The sequence below is a fragment of the Centruroides sculpturatus genome, unplaced genomic scaffold (assembly GCF_000671375.1).
Source record: "Centruroides sculpturatus isolate CEXI.00-Female unplaced genomic scaffold, Cexi_2.0 scaffold389, whole genome shotgun sequence".
Taxonomy (NCBI): domain Eukaryota; kingdom Metazoa; phylum Arthropoda; class Arachnida; order Scorpiones; family Buthidae; genus Centruroides; species Centruroides sculpturatus.
The window spans coordinates 375,601-396,173 of NW_019384624.1; the positions used below are offsets into that span (position 1 = coordinate 375,601).

Consider the following 20,573-nt stretch of genomic DNA (forward strand, 5'->3'; position numbering starts at 1 on the left):
AATTGAAGTTTTAATTTACCTCCATTAAAAATGCATTTGAAATTATTCAACTTTTGAAAAATAAAATGTTATCTTTAATTCACATTTTAATCCGCTGTAACAGTCATTTCATAAATAAAATAAAAGTATTTATGATTTAATTGATAATATTTTTACGTCATTAACTTTATTTAAAAATTATTATAATTTTTAAACCAAAAAAAAAAAAAAAAAGTTTGCAGAAGGTAGGATCAAACCTAGGTCGCATCGCATTGCAGGCGAGTACGCTACGGACTGAGCCACTTCGCTGTACCACCATAAGGTAGAATCGATCGGTATATAAGCTGCGCTTAAAATTTTAGAGCCTTTTTTCTCAGAATCTTCTGGCTAGTGCGCTTTACAATTTTTCTGAGTGGACACCCTTGAGGTATACTACGAACCTGCCAAGTCTCATCCCGAACTGAATTTCCGAGACCGTAAGGTCCCCTTGTTAGACTAGCAGATATGCCCAATGCTGTCCAGGCATAAAGTAACAACAACAAACATTAAAAAGAAATCGTTAGATGTAACAATTTATTACATCTTGCCACCTAAAGATATGTGCCCGGCATTGCTCAGGTTTTTGAGGGGATGTGGAATTGAGAGAGGGTGATAAAAGTAATAGTCCTAGTAACTGAAATATGCATTTATTGATCCGAGCATTTATAATAATGAAACTGCAAGAAACAGAACATTGCTCGGGCTTGTGGGACAGAGATAAGAGATCATTCTCATCTCGTTGCATAATTTAGGTGGGTTCAAATTTCACAAAAACATTACTAGTGCTCTATCCTTTAACTCTGAGTTATGAGGTGGTAGTTCAGCTGGTTTCAAGTAGACTAAACCAGCTCACTGCATACATTACTGCCTTATCTGCCTCGAAAATGGAATTGACGGACTTGTACGTTGTGTAAGTTCCTGGAAGTTTTGCTTGGATATACAAATTCAGTTCGGCAATGCATTTGTTTTTAGATGCTAATATTGCTCTCTTGTATATACATTTGTGGTTTCTGTAGTAAGTGTTATTAAATTAGTATCTTGTTCTTCGGTGAATTTACCATTATCGAGATGCAAAAGTTGTTTAGCAAAACTCTCTGCAGATCTGTCTCTTAGTAGATGGACCATCATATTCATTGAAAGGGACTTTTTAATGTGATTTCACTGTGATGATACCTATAGGCAGGCATTAAAAGTTAGTTTGCAGGTATCAGCAGGCAAACCAACAATCTTTTATCAACAAACCAACAACAGTCGGAATTTATTTATGAACACAAACTTAACCAACACCTTAATATTCGCTGAGAAATTATTTTTATTAAACAAACGCTTTCGATCTATTCAATAGATCATCTTCAGGTTTAAATAGAATATTGCTTAAATAGAACAAGTTCGAAAATTCAAAAATACTGTTAGTCAATAACATATCAATTAATAAGAATAACCAATATATTGTAAATGATACAAAAAGTGTAAAAATAAATAACATAATACTTGTAATAAATATTAATACTGTCTATCCTATCTATACAGAATTTCTTTTAAAACATTCTAGGGTTCGTGCGCCTGTTGTAAGTTTTTAACTGCATATTTCCAAGCCATAGGAAGACCCTCCGCATCCCTTGCGTTAATGCATTTTTCTTTAAGCTTACTTCTGTAAATTTCTATCTTTTCAGCTGTTCTTGCCAAACTTGGAGAGTGTATCTGTTTTATGATTTCCGCTTCATTCCATCTAACCAAAGAACCTTCTGCTTGCACCATCTGAGCCAACATTGTTGTATTAGAGCCTTTTCTAACATCATAACTGTGTTCTTTGATCCTTAAACCTAGGTTTCTAGTAGTAACCCCTACATAATCTTTTTTTATACCTGTTAGCTGGTTCTCATAGGGAATCTTATACACACCCGCCTTATCTTCTTTTTTAACAACCCCTTTATCATTTCTGAGTATTTTATACAAATTCGGAGCTCTTTTTAATATCACCTTTGTATCTTTCATATTTGCGATTTCTTTCATAATCCCTCCTAAATACTTATTGTATGTAAATTTTGTGTACTTAGATGGACCTTGTCTAATGACTTTATCATTACTGGCTTCAAATTTTCTAATAATTCCTTCTATAACATTCCTCTTATAACCTAATGTTCCTGCTATCTGTATAATTCTTTCTATTTCTGTATCACGGTCTATAACATTTTCACAGTATATATAAGCCCTCCTAATCAATGCTCGAAATGCTGCTAACTTATACCTATAAGGATCATTAGAACTTGCAGGGATATATAGTGGGCTATGCGTTGGTTTAACGAATACGTTAGTGGATATACGTCCTTTTTTAAAAATGATATTAATGTCTAAGAAATGTACCATTTTGGAGCTTTTTTGCTCTAGTTTCAGGCTAAGGCCATCTTTGTTTTCGTTAATTCTATCTACAAAGTTAGCAATTAATCTATTGTTTTTTCATAATATAAATACATCATCTACATATCTCTTGTAATAAACAATATCCCTTTCGAAGTTACAAAGGACTCTTTCTTCTAGTTTTCTAACAACAAGCTCGCAAAGGAGCCCTGAAATTGGGCTTCCCATTGGAACTCCCCTATTTTGTTTATATACTTGGCCTTCGAAAGCGAAGAAGGATTCGCAATATACTAGGTTAGCCAACTCTATAACCTCATTTCTGTGTTGTGTTAACATTGGGTTTTCTCTAAACCCTTAGGGGTATGTGTGCTTCTGGTTGGGAATTGCTGGTCTATAGGATATTTTACACATAGTTGCAGTTCAATATTCTCAAATACTAACGGATAGCTTAGAAAAACTAGGATTGGTCTGTCGTTTCCAAATTCCATTGTGTAAAGTCTAAAATTCTGAGAGGTTCTAAAGTTGACAGTCAATAGCATAACATAATTACTTGCATTTCAGAGATTAACACAATTTATACTGATTAATTAAAAATTGTTTGTTTAATTAATTAAAATCATTAAAAATTAATGCTATGTTTTATATTTATAAATTCATACAAATATTTTTTCAATTAGGTGGAAAGAAATTTTAAATATGATCAGATTCAATCAAATTTCGGGTAAAGTGCCCGTCTCTAATTGGTGGTCAAACGGCAGAAACCAGATTGCTTTCGGACGCGAAAACAGAGCCTTTATTGCCATTAACAACGAAGAGGACGAGGATTTAGATTTTCATTTACAGACTGGCCTTCCTCCCGGTATTTATTGTGATATTATCACCGGTTACTTGAAACATAATAGTTGTACTGGTAGAGTAGTCATTGTTACGGAATGCGGAAATGCTAATGTTTTTATATCGACCACGGCCGAAGTTCCTATCATTGCCATCCATATCAAGGTACATTTTAATATTTTATTCACTTTCTTAGAAAATTTAATTTGATCATTGAATTAGATGCAATTATGATACTTGGTCATTGGGCTGCAATTTAAAAAAATTGTACACCTATAAATTCTCACTGTCCTATCCGTCTGTCTATCCTTTTTTAATCTCGAGAACAGAAGTAGGTAGATGAAAGACAAGATTAGATATGGAAAGATTAGAGGCAAGGGGCCCCGATTAACTATATACAAACTTCTAATGCAAACCAGAAATCACATTGTTTCACTAAAAATTTCCCCCGAAAGAAGTTAGCTAGATGACTGGCACAACTCTAATGCTAACAGGAAAAATATGATGTACAGGGAGGGACAAGACACTACTAACTTGAGGTGGAGAGCATATATTTTTATCTCATCTCCTGAATATTTGTCACTTTCAGAATATACGATATACAGTTTTGTCATTGCATTTCCAATAGCCACAATATAAAGAATAGAAACATTCTGATTATATTATAAAGGATTCTTACAAAAGTCTTTCTATGAATAGATTATTCTGAAAATGAAGAGTGTAACCACTATAGATCTTTTGCCACTGTATACTAAGTTGGGCCTATACTAAATAATGGAGGTCACCATTCTCCCTTTCTTTCCTTACGTCACGGTGCCGGATGCTAGTGCCATTCTAAGGATTAGTTCACACTGCCGATGACAATAACAGTGCATCAACTATCAATTATAAAGTAGAAAATGATAAAGTAGGTAATTTTGACATTCCTTTCATTATTAATATGACCCTGGAAATAAGCTTTAAAAAAAACTTCTCCTTACTTGCACAATTTGCATGTATGGATAGAACCAATTGATCTTACTCGTGGCTTGATATTTTCTATTCAACTTGATCATTCAGTCCTGTCCGTGATCGTATGAATATCACATTCAATCTGTTATGCATAGGGGCAATTTTACATTCTGTGTCAAGATTGTATTTGTTATTTTGGATTAAAAGCTAAGCTAAAATTTCTTATTTTACAATATTCTCTGCATACTGTATTTATAATTAACATTTAGGCTTCCTTTTTTTAAGTAAAAGGGATGAATGGTGGCATTAACGTTTAGCACATTCTCAGCTTAGTATTGACAATTTGACTTGGTATTCATCTACAATAAACTTCCCGAATACCTTGATACTTGACCAAACGATTGCTGTAATGGCTATTGTTTGGTTTAGTATTCGTCATACATTTTAGTAAAATGTATACAATAATTGCGCTACTTGTTTTTGAAATGATAGAACTTTATAATATCGATCAAACTATGACAACAAATTAACATTCAATCGAAGTTATAGTGATGTCATGGCTGAGGCTATTAGCTTTGGGGGGTGGTTTGTTTTACAGAGCATTACAAGGGGTGAGATGGTAGTTGAAAAGTATAAATATAAGAAGATATCTTTGAATAATAATAGTGCTTGTATCGTCATAGTAACAATTAACTAGTTAAATAATTGGTTATATTCATTAATTTGTTTGTTTTTTCTAGGCTCGAATTGATAAATAAGGAAGAAGAGATACCACCGAACATTGTTTAACTAATGCAACTATTTACAAAAGTTTTGTTTTTAATTTGGTTTTGAAAGAAGTTCATCTGTGATGATGGCAATATTGATGAAACAGGGTAAACTATACAATTAATAATAGCTATTTAACGAAATTATCATTTAAAATGATTAATAGTGATATATTTAAATTTTTATTTAATATGAATTCAAAACTTTTTAAATATAAAAATACTACATCATTTCCTGAGATTAGGGAAGGAGAAATAAATTAAATTTTAGTGTTTTTTCTTGTGTTTCATAACAGTAAGCTTTCGCTAGATGAAGTTTTTATGCAAAAAGCATAGTGTTTGCAAAAGCAATGCTATATTTGTACAGAGACGTGCTTATTATCTATATTAACTACATCAGTGTTCCACGACCATTTTCTACTCGTGGCACACCTATGACTCGACATGACTTAACACGGCACACCAAAATGTTATTCCCCTCAAAAATGTATGATATGATACTATTAATATTAATAGAATTTTGTAATGCCATAAACCTATTATTATTATTATTATTATGTTGAGTTTTGTGAGTTACATTCGGTTGACACCGATGGCTGTGTATCAAAGTCAAGGCATAGTAATTTCAAAACAACACAAAAATTAAATAAGTGTGTCAGTGTGTGTCTGTATTCAGGAATTTCCTAACAATATGACACGTATTCAATACAGTAGCCTTCTGTAGTGTGGCGTATGTGTTTCTATTCAATTTTAATGTTTCCAGGCTTTTGTGTAGTGTGTAGAGGAGAGAACGACAGGTACATACAATAAGCACCCTATCCATCCTCCACAGATGTGTTATTTCCTGGGCAAGTTCTGTGTATTTGCTGATTTTTTCAGTGCATGTGTTTTGTACATTGTGAGTGTTTGGAGCAGATATGTCTATAACGTGTGCGATTTTATTGTGTTTGTCAATGAGTGTGATGTCTGGTCTCTTGTGGTAAGTTGTTTTATCTGTAATTATGGCTGTCATTGTACAGTTTGTGTGTATTGTTTTCCAATACTGTCTGTGGAATGTATTTGTAGTATGGTTTGTGGATGTCTAATAATTTGTGTTTCTTTGCAAGCTCTTGGTGTAATATATTTGCTACTTGATTATGTCTGTGTAAATAATCTGTCTGTGCCAAGAGCTTGCACCCAGAAGTAATGTGTTGTATAGTTTCTGGCATGATGTGACATTTTCTGCATGTGTCATTTGTGAGTGTTGTATCTTTGAGTATGTGTTTTCTGTAGTTTTTAGTATTTATGACCTGATCCTGTATGGCAATCATGAATCCTTCCGTCTCCCCAAAGAGGCATTCTCAATCTAACCAGCTGTTTGATGCAGTTTTGTCAACAAAATCCTGGGCTAGGACATAGGAATGTCTGCCATGGAGTGCCTTTCACAACCATGATTGCTTAATGGTGTCTATGCTATTTATATGTTGTGTCATGTCCATATGTTATGAATGTAAATTTAATGGTGTGTTATTTGAATCTGCTAGAGTTACTGCTTTATGTAACTGTGATTTTTCTTGTTTTTTGTAGAAAAACTCTTGCAATGTCTGTATTTGTTTGTAGTGGAGGTTAACTATGTCGATCAGGCCACGTTCACCTGTGGAAGGGTTAATCTTTCTATGGCAGATTTAGGATCATATTCTTTATGCTTAGTAAGTGTTGTTCTTGTTTTTATTTGGAATTGCTCAAGATCTGTGTGAGTTCAATGTATAACTCCAAAAGAGTATGTGAGTACTGGGATGACATATGTGTTTATTGCTTTAACATCATCTTATTTCATCAGTGAATGAAACACAAGCATAAGAAACACAAAAACTGCGATAAAAATAATAAATAAAACTTGAAATTAATGTAATATGTAAAAGTTCACGTCACACCTTTCACCTTGTGACGGCACACCGGTTGCAGAACACTGAACTACATGACTGAATTGGCGCGGGCATTTGTTGGCCCTCTGAGGGAACTGGGTTCAGATTTAGGTTGGATCTTAAGAAATTTTTGCAAGGGATCCAACCCAAATAAATTGGTCTTAATCTTTGTTTTTCAGTCGATCCAATCATACGTTGGACCCACCTGTAATGAACAGAATTGAAGCTACACATACAGTACATTGATTTATTGATGTAGAGTACATGCACACTACCAATTTCCAATTATTTATATTTTTATATAAATTTTTATACTTGTGTCTTTACACATTTTAATCTCTATATAAAATCTTCCTAAATAGTACTATTCAACAGTGCCAGTAAATATCCACGAATGGATCTTTGTAAATATTAAATAGGTCAACCTTCAATATGTGGAGATTAGTAATTGTACAATTTTGCATTGCAAACAACATTGTTATCATCAAATTAAGAATCTCCTTTAATGTGTTGTAATTACAATCCACTTCTCCCTTGTGTTAGTTCCAGCATAGTGTAATGTTCTTTTAATGTATTTCTTTTAATGCTATTTTTGAATTTCTACAACCGTTAGTTTATTCTTAATTCTACTACTTGCTGATCTAAGAACACAAGTTAAAGAGGAAGAGTTTCCAATAGGTATTCTTATAGGATCAGATTATTACCAGTCTGTTATAATGTAATGAAACTTGCTGCAGTTGAATCTATATTTGGGTGGACAGTGCACAAAATAGAATCATTTGGTGCAAAAATGGTACTATTAGTTTGGGGGTGCTTGTGTGTTGTGGACAGAGCCGCATTAAGCTTTTTGTAGGCACTAGTCACTTTTTAATTTTTTAAATATAACTTTTTTCTTTTATCTTTTTAAATTATTTCCGGTGTGCAAAACAGTACAAGAATCATCGTTACTGCAAATGGAATAGAATTTAGTATCCGGCCTTTCTAATACGAACATTGCTGTTAGAATGTACAGTACATGTCAATCTTAGGATCAAATTCTGAAGGAGAAACTATCTTTTTCAGCATTAAATTGTATTGAAAATCATTTAAAATCTAATTTGTCTCAAACAAAATTATTATATTTATCTGTACTTTCTATAGAAAGTAAAATATTAAAATAGTTACCAGTTGAAATTATTAAAGATTTTCAAGCAAAAAATGTAGAAAATTCTACATAAAATAAACTGACTAAGCATAAATTTAATGTTTTATTTTAGTTATCCATAACTTCTAATTTCTGTTCTTAATTTTATTGGCCGTAGGCACTGTATCTAAAGTGTCTAATGGATAAGACGGCACTGGTTGTGGGCCTGAGAGCGCCATATTTCTAAGTATGCCACAGAATGCAAGACCTTTTTGACGGACAAGATGTAACAGTAGTTTTCATTGTAGTAAATGCATTCCATGTCTCGGCGAAGAACAGATAAAAATGTCACACCATTATACAGCTGGATTGTTTGGCAAATTTTTTTATCACAAGCGCTTACTTTTTACATTGATACTTTTCAACTTTAATTTTCTTGATAACTGTTTGCTAATAAAGCTTTGCCGATTTCTTCCATCTACCAAATGTCTTGCCTTATATTCTATTTCTTGATCCTTAGCTGTAACTAGGGCAGTTGTTAACGGCAGTATCCATTTTCTCTTATCCGTCATGTGGTTAGCTGTTGTAGCTGTTAGATTTATCTTTTTTGTTACTACTACACTTTTAGCTGTAGTACTATTCTGACCTTGCTGGGTTTGTTTCTAACTACTGTACTTTATACACAACCATGTGTACACCTTGACAAGTCAAACAATTTGCACAAGCTTTAGGGAAAATGTGAGCAATGTGTTCCTTTCTAATGCAGTTTAGACATTTCTTTTATTCTCTTAACTTCTGCATTTTTTATTTAACAGTCTTGAATGGATAGTTTTTGACAACACACTCTTCTCCGTGATGAAACACCCATCCTTTAGTGTGAGATCCCCAAACTTTTTTGATTGTCAACCCTTCAAGGATTCTTTGATCTTTTAATTCCCTTCCATTCTAGCTTTCAAATCCACTAGTAAGTCATACTTAGCCTGATAACAGCAGAGTCATGCCAGTCATCTATCTAACTACATTCTGGAGAAAATTTTTGAATTGAAATACAATCGACCCCCCTATAAGACAGTAGATACATTCCATTCTTTAGGAATCCGATTTCTTACGAGTCCTTCCAATCACAGCCCGACACGTGTGAAGTTTACGGACTACGGCTGATTGAAAGGTTTTCTTCCATAAAATTAATCGATTCTAGACTAATCCGACTCAACATTTCCAAAATACGTATATTTTTTTTGAAAATAATCCGTATAAACTATGCTATAAACAAAAAATTGTAGGATTACTTACCGAGTGTGCACCATTCGACATCACCATTGCTCAAGCTTGTTTTTGTCGCGGAACAACTCAGCAAACCGCGGCGCAATTTCTGATGTTATTTTTCTGCGAAAACTTCGCTGAACTTTGGAGACATCATTAATATAAATAATTTTAATCGCCGTTGAATAAGAAATGTTTCTTTCACGAGAAATGTATAAAATTACAGTACTGTATTAGACTTACGGTACCTAATTTACATACTGTACAGACGATAGTTCACGTAAACTCTCTGTAGCGTGGCACCAGGCGGCGGAAAATATATATATAATTGTAATAAAGTTACAATAAATTAAGTTAATATATAATTATATATACAATACCTAATTTATATATAATTATATGTACAGTACCTAATTTATATATAATACTGTACAGACGATAGTAATCTCTCCGTAGCGTGGTACTTGACAGCGCGGAAAGTAGTTCGGCTGCCCAATGATGTTTTACGTAATTATAGGAGTTTTTTTACAGTTTTTTACGGATACTGTTGCAATTTTTTTGCTGTCTTATAGGAATCGTAATTATAGGAACCCGTTTTATAGGGGGTCTACTGTAATGTGACTTTCAGTCCAGATTTGAAGTTTGTACATAGTTAATTGGGCCTCTTGCCCCTAAGCTTTCCTTATCTGGCCTCGACTTTCATCTATGTAACTCCATTCTTGAGATTAAGGAAGGATAGATGACAGATTAATGTCAGTGGGAATTTTTATTGGTCCACAATTTGAAAATTGCAACCAAATAACATCCATCACTTCCAGTTCAAGCTTAGTAACAGTTGTTCTCACAGTTCCTCATGCTCATATCAATAACATTTTGAATTTGAATGTTAATGCTTCAAATTACTTCTCAAACATTTCTTAAATTTATTTCTTTACATAACATTATTCTTTTTTAGTATTATTACCCACAGCTCACTGTACCCTTCTTGTTTCTCTTTCATCACCATTCTTTAGTATCTCTCTTAAGTATTTAATTTCTTAATATTTTTATAATCTCTTATAACTCCCATCTACCACTTGGGTTTTGGCATCATTTAAGAATTATTCTTTCCTCTTCAAACCAAATTTACCTTGTTGAAAGTCCAAACATTTAATGTTTAATAGGTTATGTTTATTTACAATTGGCAACAAAAATAGCACCAGTTGTCACTTAGTCTTTGCTAAGTATAAATAATTATTAATTTCATTTTCAGAGATTTCTGGTTCTTTTCCTTTAGTTAGATTTTGTTTTGTATTTAAAATCAACACAACTGTTCTGTCCCAAAGTAGTTCAAGACATTTGACTCATTGGTGCACTAATGTTTCTGATTTTACAATCAGAAACATTAGTGCGCCAATGAGTCATATTTGGTTAAACTTCAGGAGTTTCTGGTTACCTTTATACTATGGCATCTTATGGTAAAAACCCATAGCTGGGTATTTCAACTGGCAGTTCATCTCTGAATATTTCTGGGACCGATCTGTATTGCAGAAGTCTGTATAAAAACAACTCCCAATAACAGAGATATAAAGGAAATGACATGAATTTGTAATGAAAGTCTTGCATGGTACAGTATAGTGTAGAGAATGCTCCTCTTCCTCAAAATTGTCTTTAGTATTGTCTATTTTAAGACATTAAAATGCTTGAAGTGTATTTTTCTTAACCAGTAAAAACTCATACATCTAGAACCTTCATTCTCTTTTCTCACTCTTCTAATTGAATCTCCAATTCTCTTTTGAATCAAATCGTTCTGAATTTGAATCTGTTTCTTTCTTTCTTTATTTTCTTAATAAATAACAAAATTTTATATATTTTAATTACAGGCGTTAATTAATGAAATCTAATATCGTGCTCCTCTAACACATCGGCAATTGCCTACTCCGCCTATACCTCAAACTGGCACTGCGTGGACATCATTATCATAGTTAATACATACAAAATTATTATTTATTGAAAATATTAATAAATTAAATTTAATCAGTTTACATTTTTAGATATTGGAGCAGGTGGTGGGTGCAATGAGTAGATTTGCAAAGGATAAAAGGATGTCCAAAGAGGCACAAATGGTCAGGTACAGGAATGTTGTGGTACTCGTGCTCGCGTACGGTATGGCAAAATAGTCACAGGAGTCGCATTACTGCATGTGAGAAGAGTGTATGGCATAACAAGGAGAGATTATGTGAGAAATGAACAAGTGCTGGAGAAATTTGGGGTGGATGCGGATGAAAAGGTGGGGAAATCTGCTCTACGACGGTTCGGCCACGTCAAGAGAACGAAAGGAGAAAAACTGTCGATGAGCATATACGTGGGAAATGTGGTAGGAGAAGGACGAGAAAGTCTTGGTCGGAACAAGTGAACGAGTATCTGAATGAATGTAAGGTGTCGAGTCAGAGAGAGAAGGTGAGGTAGATGCATAAATGTGTCCAAAGGAAAAGATGTACTTCTAGACAGGAAGGTACAGAGAAAGTTGCAGAATGGATAGTTTGTAAGATTGTAGTCTCCTTTCATCTACTGCTTATTATGAGTAAGAGGATATGTTTGTATGTATGTATATTTTTAGAAGGAAATTATCAAGAAATATCAAATTTACTTTTTATAATTTATTGTATGACTAATAATTGTACAGTTTACCCTGTTATCAGATTTATAAATTGTTATTGTTTACAGATTTTTGCAACTATACTTGTTTATAACTTGTTGGTTTGGAGTTGTTATAAACTTTTCATAATTAATTTTTAAATACAGTAATTTCTGTAATTTTTTTTTTTACATACATTTAGTACCAAAATATGAATTTGGCCAAGTTTGGAATTAACAGAAATAAACTGTGCTAAAATTTTTTACCAATGAAAGCATTCGAGTTAATTCTGTAGATAAATTTTATCTACAAATTTAACAGAGTATTTTATTTCTGGTTTTTTGTTTGTTTTGATAAGTTATTGCAATGCAACACTTGGGCAGTCTGCGTAGGAGATGCCTTCCGGGAGGTCTTTTTAAGGGTAACTGGCCTCTATTCCGGCGTTACAGACGTGGAGAAAACCTGGAAAATGCCACGTGGCTAGCCCGTCCGAGCAAGGCGCAAACCCACCACCAAACTCCCAGTGTTCGGGGTACAAAGACTGTTTGGCCACTGGTGGGCAAGCGGTCTTTGGTATTCGTGGCTTCAAAAATTTTCTCATTCATCTAACAGACGGGGTTCTCAAGAGCTTGTATGGGACTTGGGTTTTTTGACTCCCCACCTCGAGGGCACTAAGAGGGCTTTCAGCAAGCCCATTATGGGATTAGCCACACGTTGCAATGGGCATCAGGCTGGAAGGAAACTCATTTGGATGTACCATTCGTGGGATTTTTCGATCCCGGATCCCCACAGCAGTATGCTGCCAACTTATCCACTCGGCCATCAGTTTATATCTGTTAGTGACATTATACTAATTTACATAATTTTAGATTCATAAAATTTTACGGTATTGCATTCACAAATAATTTTCTAGAGACGAATATTTGTTTATTATAACTACAATTTTGATATTTTCAAGGAAACTGCGACACCGAGACGATTATGAAAATTAGCTACCGTAGTAAGTTGGGAAAGAGTCAAGATAGATGCTGAGATTTAATAAAACAACTCTGGAATCTCAGGTAAACCAATAAAAAAGGTGAATATTTAACAGTAATTATTTAAAATATTCTAATTACATCTTGCGATATGTCCATTACGAAATAACGCTTTGCCAGTGTGTAATTTGCGGAAGACCCCGAGCGTTTAGACCTTAGGGAGGGCACTCAGCGTTTTTAAAAGGCCCCACATTTATGCTTTATACCTGGCCTCGTTGAAAACAGATTGAATGTAGATAATTACAATTAAAAACAAATAAACGTACGTTTGTCTGGGAATAATTAAAGAAGGCATCGGCCTGTTTCTTCGGATTCTAATCCGGATCCACTGAAATTTTTACAGGTTGTTCAGGCCCCTTCTCTCCCTTCCGAACCTAATGAATAAATTAAAAGACACCTTAGCAATTCAAAATACAATATAAATAAATGTAGATGTATTATTACCGGAAAAAGAATAGTAAAATACATTTTAACATCAGGAATTGTATAGATGAGCGCTTGTATGAGGCCTTGGTGATGGAGCGGGCCTACTTTTTCTTCTTAATTTTTTGAACAAATGATATAGTGCCACGTAGAATGCTTCTTTAAGACTGCATTTAATTTTATTTCAGTAAAAACACTGTAGACCCCCAAATTGTCTGTTCCTGGGAAAATCCGCCAGGGCCCGATCATACTTATAAATAAGAAATTTATCGACGTTATTCACGGCAAGTGGCTGAATATAAACCAGAAATATTCCAATAACTCTTATCAGTTATTAATAAATAAATAAAACACATTTCTAAAAACTTGGGCGTGAATAATTAAAGTACAACATCATTCATCAGATAAACTCATTTATTATTCAATATTTTACCTATGCACGTTTATATACAATATTCAGTAGCTTAACTAGGTCTTTTATATCGTTTACTACAACCATAATTTATTTAACAGGTTACAAAATTTTTAGATGCTACTTTTTTTTGGTAGTAAAAAAAAAATTCTACAAGGACTTGTACAGATTATTTAAAACACATTTAGCTCATGTATTTTAATACAGTACTCTCTACAGGCTGTGAAAGTATTAATTTACATATTTGAACATCTTTAGAAAGTAATATAAAGAAATATAGTTTACATATTTCAGCACCATTTATAGACAGTAAAAAGGTCCATTTACACATTGGAGCACCATTTATAGGAAGTAAAAGGGCCAATTTACACATTGGAGTACCATTTATAGGCAGTAAAAGGGCCAATTTACAAATTTAACACCCTTTAGAGGTAGTAAAAGGATCAATTTACACATTGCAGTACCATTTATAGGCAGTAAAAGGGTCCATTTACACATTGGAGCACCATTTATAGGCAGTAAAAGGTCCATTTACACATTTGAGCACCATTTATAGGCAGTAAAAGGGCCAATTTACACATTGCATTTATAGGCAGTAAAAGGTCCATTTACACATTTGAGCACCATTTATAGGCAGTAAAAGGGATAATTTACACATTGGAGCACCATTTACAGGCAGTAAAAGGACCAATTTACACATTGGAGCACCATTTATAGGCAGTAAAAGGGCCAATTTACACATTTAATACCCTTTAGAGGTAGTAAAAGGATCAATTTACACATTGCAGCATCATTTATAGACAGTAAAAGGGCAATTTACATATTGTAACACCATTTAAAGATACTTAAAGGGTCACTTTATAAATTGCAGCACTCCCTTGAGAGGCAGTCAAAGTGTTAATTTACATATTCCAGTATCATTTAATTACATTTATTACTTAATTAAAATAATTCTACATATTAATTTAAATTAGATTCTGGACATTATCTTCCATTTTGACTTATTGGCGTTATAAAAATGGCAGCGATGCGTTGCAAGGAAAGAAAAAAAATATCACGATGATAAATGATTAAAAGTACAATATTTTTAATAATAAAATATTTATCTCGAAACTTAATGACGAGTTGTTCGACTTTAAAAATCGCCATTAGTAGATTATTTCATACATAATTTATTAATTCAAAAGTTAATAATACTTTTAACACAAAAATAGTGTTTTTAACAGATGAATTTATTAGTGTTTGAAATACATTCTTCCATAATCTATGCATACCTGAAATATTAAGAAAAACAATTACATTATTATAATAAAAAAAAGAAACAATATATAACCAGAAAGGTTAGTGCGTCTGTATGTCGTTCTGCTAGGAAAACATGTGGAATTTTCGGTTGGTCACTCATCCAAGTGCATTCCACTCACTCTCATTCACTCAAACCAATGAAAAAAGTAACAACATTTTGCTCATTTCTCATGATTTTTAAGTCCGGCACATGCTTAAAAGCTCATGAAAACCGAGCAAAACTCACCTGTTTCGTGTTCCTTCACCCCTTTTTAACGTCTAATTATATACTAACCTGTTCGCGAAACATGAACTTATAGCTCTCGATTAATTAATTATCTTGCTTAATTATAATTAAAAGCAATAAAGTGTTACACCGTAGTGTCATTAATAAGATATCACTTACTTTGACAGATTGGATACGCCGTGTGTTGATTACACTTAACCGGAAACAATCGATCGAATCTGGTCGAAAGTACCGCACATTTGGTGTATTTATCAATTTTAATCCCTTCCATCCACATTTTATCGATTTCGAGGTGTTCCTCGTTGTCTTCCAACACCCACTTTCCATTAATTTTCTCCAAACCCACCCATACTCGCTTGTCTAAAGTCGATAGTATTATCTCTTTCTGTATGTCTTCGAATTCCTTCTGTGTTGTGGCAATGGCCAAGGTGGCACCTAGTCTCTTGCAGTTTGATTTTGCCACCGAACAATATCCCGGTGTGTGGATTACTTTCAAACATTTATTGTCGTATTTCCACATGTCTTTGGCATTGTCGCATTCTAGAAATAAAAAGGCAATAATGGCAACAATTAAAATATTCGATTGTTTTTGGGTATCGTAAAAGACCTTCATTGATCAATGGAAGTTTATAGGAAATTTTAAACATGATTCATATGGATTGGTTGGTCCCGATGGGATGAGGTAACAGCGGAAGGGCAAGAGAAATTTCTATGGGAAACTGGTCCCTGTGTAGGCGATAAGTGAAGAAAATCCGGAAAACTCAAAGCCCTTTGGTGAGGCCCGAACCTCCGACCGACTACCAGTGTTGTCCATTTGGTCATTGATGGAAGCGTTTTAGTTCAGTTTGATTCAGTTTATTTATATGCGGCAATGCAACACGTGGGCGATCTGCCGCGATGGGATGCCGCCTGGGCAGTGGCGCGTTATTTTATTAGCAAAAAGGGCAATTTTCCGGGTCCTCGCCAACTGAGGACTCCAAACAAATCTTCTTTAAGAAAATATTTCCTCTCAAAACATTCTCGCGAAGAAAACCTTCTGAAGTCAACACCGTACACGGGGACCACCTAATTCAAAATCGCCTGGGCTCCATTAAAATATAACGCGCCACTGCTCCCGGATGGACTTTTACGAGAATCTGGTTCTCTGTTGAATTGTTACAAACGAAAACAACCGAGAAACTTCACGTGGTTAGTCCATTTTCCAGGCGCGAATCCATCACCAACTACTAGTGTCCGCGGTTTTTGTTCGAGGAAACATTTAAAAACTAAATTGTTTATTGCCCCACGAAACTGTAAATCTCTTCCACGATCGGGATATATAACTTACATTCCATCAATGCCTTACTCTGACAATACGCCGGAATCAGACTTCGCGAGTGTGCGACCCGTGCATTGTGCACCGGTCCCGAAAAATACGGAGCGAGCCCTGCGTATGGGTGTGTAGATAACAATATAATGGATTGTCGTATCAATATCAACACGCGAACACATTCGACCGTGGCATGGAATCTCGCATTCTTAGGGGTGTCATCACTGATACTACTATACCCGTATCTGTATAAAGGAATTGGACCTGGGCCTCGAAAGTTTTGAAAATAGATACGGATACGATCGGAATAACGCTTGGTTCCTCCGCTTCCTCGCCATTGATCATCTTCCAGTCTGGAGGATTGATCAATGGTGGGTTTTAGGATCGGATTTCCATGATCATTAATAGTGAGCGGGACGATCAGGAATTTCTACTGGGCACGAAGAATCCGTAATTTGAAACGGGTGCAAACAATGTAAATGAAATAATTCTATACATACTCTGTTTACCAGATAACTTCTTTTCGCACACAAAAGGTAATTTAGTCTTGAGGACCCTGGTTTGCATTTTGTTGCGACCGTCCATAGTAGCGCAATCTCCATCGGAAGCGGGTTGGTCCACGTCCCAAAATTCGAAATCGTCCGGAACTTTCTTGCCGTTGGCGAAATACCAGGAACTTTTCCTACCTTTAGAAATCTTTGCCAGTCCAATCCACGCGGTATTATTAATTCTAAGCTGTAAATTATTTCGAAAACGCTCCAATACGTCCAAATCCCTAGGTAACAGCAAGTTCCTATTCTCTTTCTTGCATTTGTCTTTGGCTTCCGAATGTTTTAATGGTTCCATGTGTAGCGTCAAATCTAATTTTTCTAATTAGGTAATTAAGTGGTTAATTTCTAATTTAATATATTTAAAAATGTATAGAATTAACTTACCCGTGGTGGCGGCGGCAGATGATAATAACAGCAATAGAAATACTTCCATTGGAATGAAATACTTCCAACATTTGTGCAGATGTCAAAATAATGATGATGATGATGATGATTGGATGATCATCTTTTAAACCTTATTCCTCGCTGTTTATTTGTCGATGGAAATCACGTGCTCGCTCCCGTTATCGACCAATAGGATTTTTCGTAATTAATATTATGGGTCGGGTGTATCATACATAATAAATTTTTCGAGGTAGAAAAGTTTTGTTTCCATAGTTACTGATACGTCAACACAAATTTCTGTATTTTGGAAAATAATATCGCAATTTTTTCTTAATGTAGAAAGTGTAAAATTAAATTTCGTTGCTTTTAAATGTGCCAAAAGTGGTGCAGAACCCGTTTAGTTAGAGAAATTTGTTTTCTTGCAAAACTTTGGGGCCCGTTTAACTAGGTTTTAAGGAATTAAGAATGTAATTTACTAGGTTTTAAGGGTTTAAAAACCGCATTTAACTAGATTTTAAGGGTTTAAAAACGCATTTAACTAGATTTTAAGGGTTTAAAAACGAACTAGATTTTAAGGGTTTAAAAATGCATTTAACTAGATTTTAAGGTTTAAAAATGCATTTAACTAGATTTTAAGGGTTTAAAAATGCATTTAACTAGATTTTAAGGGTTTAAAAATGCATTTAACTAGATTTTAAGGGTTTAAAAATGCATTTAACTAGATTTTAAGGGTTTAAAAATGCATTTAACTAGGTTTTAAGGGTTTAAAAACGCATTTAACTAGATTTTAAGGGTTTAAAAACGCATTTAACTAGATTTTAAGGGTTTAAAAACGCATTTAACTAGATTTTAAGGGTTTAAAAACGCATTTAACTAGATTTTAAGGGTTTAAAAACGTATTTAACTAGGTTTTAAGGGTTTAAAAACGCATTTAACTAGATTTTAAGGGTTTAAAAACGCATTTAACTAGATTTTAAGGGTTTAAAAATGCATTTAACTAGATTTTAAGGGTTTAAAAATGCATTTAACTAGATTTTAAGGGTTTAAAAATGCATTTAACTAGGTTTTAAGGGTTTAAAAACGCATTTAACTAGGTTGTAAGGGTTTTAAACCGCATTTAACTAGGTTTGAAGGGTTTAAAAACGCATTTAACTAGGTTTGAAGGGTTTAAAAACGCATTTAGCTAGGTTTTAAGGAAATGAAAAACCATTTAAGTGTTTTGGAGCAGTTTCTGTGGAGGAAAAATATTTTTTTTTTTGTAGAGAAACTCGTTAATTTTTTAAAATTTTAATGTAGTTCACTCTATGAAGCAAACGGCATTAACACGAGCGACAAGAGAACTCATTTAAATAAAGAAATTAATGTTGTTGAAACATTATAGAACCCAATTAACTAGATTTTAAGAGATATTAAATAGAAAATCACTGTTTTTAAGCCGCTTTAGAGGATTTTTTAGGAGAAGCTCATTAATTTTTAATGTAATTGAGTTTAATTTCAGTTCTGTGAAGCATACTTTTATTATTTCTTTCTCTGTAAAAATTAATCGGTGAAACTTTCTTGATATTAATTAAGATAATGCGATTAATATCGGTATCAATATTAATAATAATTTCTTGGATTTCTCTGGTGTTAAACGATAAGATCTTATATCAAATTTTAATAATTTCACTTATTTATTTGGTTAATTTATTCACGAATCTTTCGAAGTGTGTCGATCGATACAGAATTTTTACGGTAAAAAATTCACTATTCGTTAAAATAAAACCGTTTAAATTCGCTTAATATCATTTAAAATCGCTTTTTATTAAGCCGTTTATAAAACACTTCTCAACCTTACTGTCTGGAAATTCGATTTTATCCTTCTGAAGAGGATCGCGAGCTACCGGTTGGGAAATTACTCTTTGATACTTTAACATATTTAATAGAGGATCTTTTTATTTATGCTTTTTCGCTCCGAGGGCCTCCCTTTTTATCAAGCCCATTAATGGGTTCGGCCAGACCCATAATGGGCTTGATAAAAAGGTCTCTCTCAGTGCCTGGAGGGTGGATAGTTAACGGATTCATTGCCATTGAATAACAGTTGCCAATACCATATCTATGCTCAATTAGAAGTGTTGAGCCTGACAAACACAGCCAATATGTTTTATTAGTGTTAATTCTGACAATTATGTGGGCTTGCAACCAGCATAAAGAAAACAAACTGGTTTGTTGTTAATTGCAATTGTACTTGCTGACACTTTGGGAGGGTTTTTTTTATCAAATAACTGGAAGAGAGTAAGCTGGTTTCAGTTGCTGATGCTGCTAAAAAGAGCAACTGTGTAAACACAGGTACAGAGAACACTGCTGATACTGGCACTCTTGTATGAACTATTTATGAACAACTGTAAAGTACATCTACAGGACTTCACTGTATTGTTATTTTCTACTTTTGAACATTTTCGACGGTTTATTTTTCTACAAGGTAGTCGCCTCGTTGCCTCACCCGTCAAGCCCCGTGCATACTATAAAATTTGAGAAAACAATGATGTAGAAGCCGAAAGCATTTCTCTAAGAGGCTATAATGTAAATAAAATATACATTAGTTTCTCAACTTTTTGTTCCTCCATTTATTTTAATTCTTTCTACCTTGTAGGCGTGGAGCCTTTTCTTGGGTTTATCCTGGCTTCAACCTGACATATATAGGTCCAACCAACCATGAGTATTTTGAAAATTACGACTTTATTTTGGCCATCCTGTTATCAATATGGAGTACATTAATTTTTGTTTTTCGGAAAAATTATAATAAATATGTGGTTAACGTCTTAAATTTAAAACATTTATTGTATTTTAAGTAACATCCGACCTTACACATCACACTGATTTCAATCACACTTTTCCTATAGTTCAGGTAAAGAAATTAGGTTTTAATACCAAATGTCACGAACATTTTCAGTCATTTTTCATTTGGGCCTTCCTTGGGTATTAGCGAAAACAAAACATAGAACAAACAAACTTTCAGACAATGGCCAAATGAAAAATGCTAAAAACATTTGCGATGTATATCAAAACCTAATTTCTCTGCTGGAACTGTAGAAGAAATGTAGTTGTACCTCAA

At 33.8% G+C, this 20,573-nt stretch overlaps 2 protein-coding genes across 14 annotated transcripts in view; one reads left to right on the forward strand and one right to left on the reverse strand.

Moving 5' to 3' along the window:
• The window catches only part of LOC111625568 (alpha-amylase 2B-like), a 42,885-nt gene that overhangs the window by 10,851 nt on the left and 11,461 nt on the right, over nucleotides 1–20,573 (forward strand). For 3 of the 12 annotated variants that reach the window (XM_023368733.1, XM_023368734.1, XM_023368741.1), the window contains exons 7-8: nucleotides 3,054–3,375; nucleotides 3,910–4,850. In XM_023368733.1, coding sequence (XP_023224501.1) covers nucleotides 3,054–3,375; nucleotides 3,910–3,981 — 394 coding nt within the window. In that variant the 3' untranslated portion in view covers nucleotides 3,982–4,850. Of the gene's footprint in view, nucleotides 1–3,053; nucleotides 3,376–3,909; nucleotides 4,852–4,901; nucleotides 5,037–6,494; nucleotides 6,685–11,251; nucleotides 12,767–12,793; nucleotides 13,071–13,483; nucleotides 13,602–20,111; nucleotides 20,259–20,573 lie in introns of those variants that run through there. The other 9 variants (XM_023368740.1, XM_023368742.1, XM_023368744.1 and 6 more) reach the window with 9 other exon arrangements.
• LOC111625574 lies at nucleotides 14,153–17,540 on the reverse strand. Of its 2 annotated transcripts, XM_023368753.1 has the most exons (5): nucleotides 17,480–17,540; nucleotides 17,045–17,413; nucleotides 15,395–15,775; nucleotides 15,236–15,283; nucleotides 14,924–14,981 (listed from the first exon to the last, which is right to left on the reverse strand). In XM_023368753.1, exons 1-4 carry the CDS (start codon nucleotides 17,526–17,528, stop codon nucleotides 15,279–15,281), a joined length of 804 nt encoding a protein of 267 aa, XP_023224521.1. In that variant the 5' UTR covers nucleotides 17,529–17,540; the 3' UTR covers nucleotides 14,924–14,981; nucleotides 15,236–15,278. The 2 variants fall into 2 exon arrangements, with proteins under 2 accessions (XP_023224519.1, XP_023224521.1); XM_023368751.1 differs by lacking the exon at nucleotides 15,236–15,283 and having other exon boundaries at nucleotides 14,153–14,981.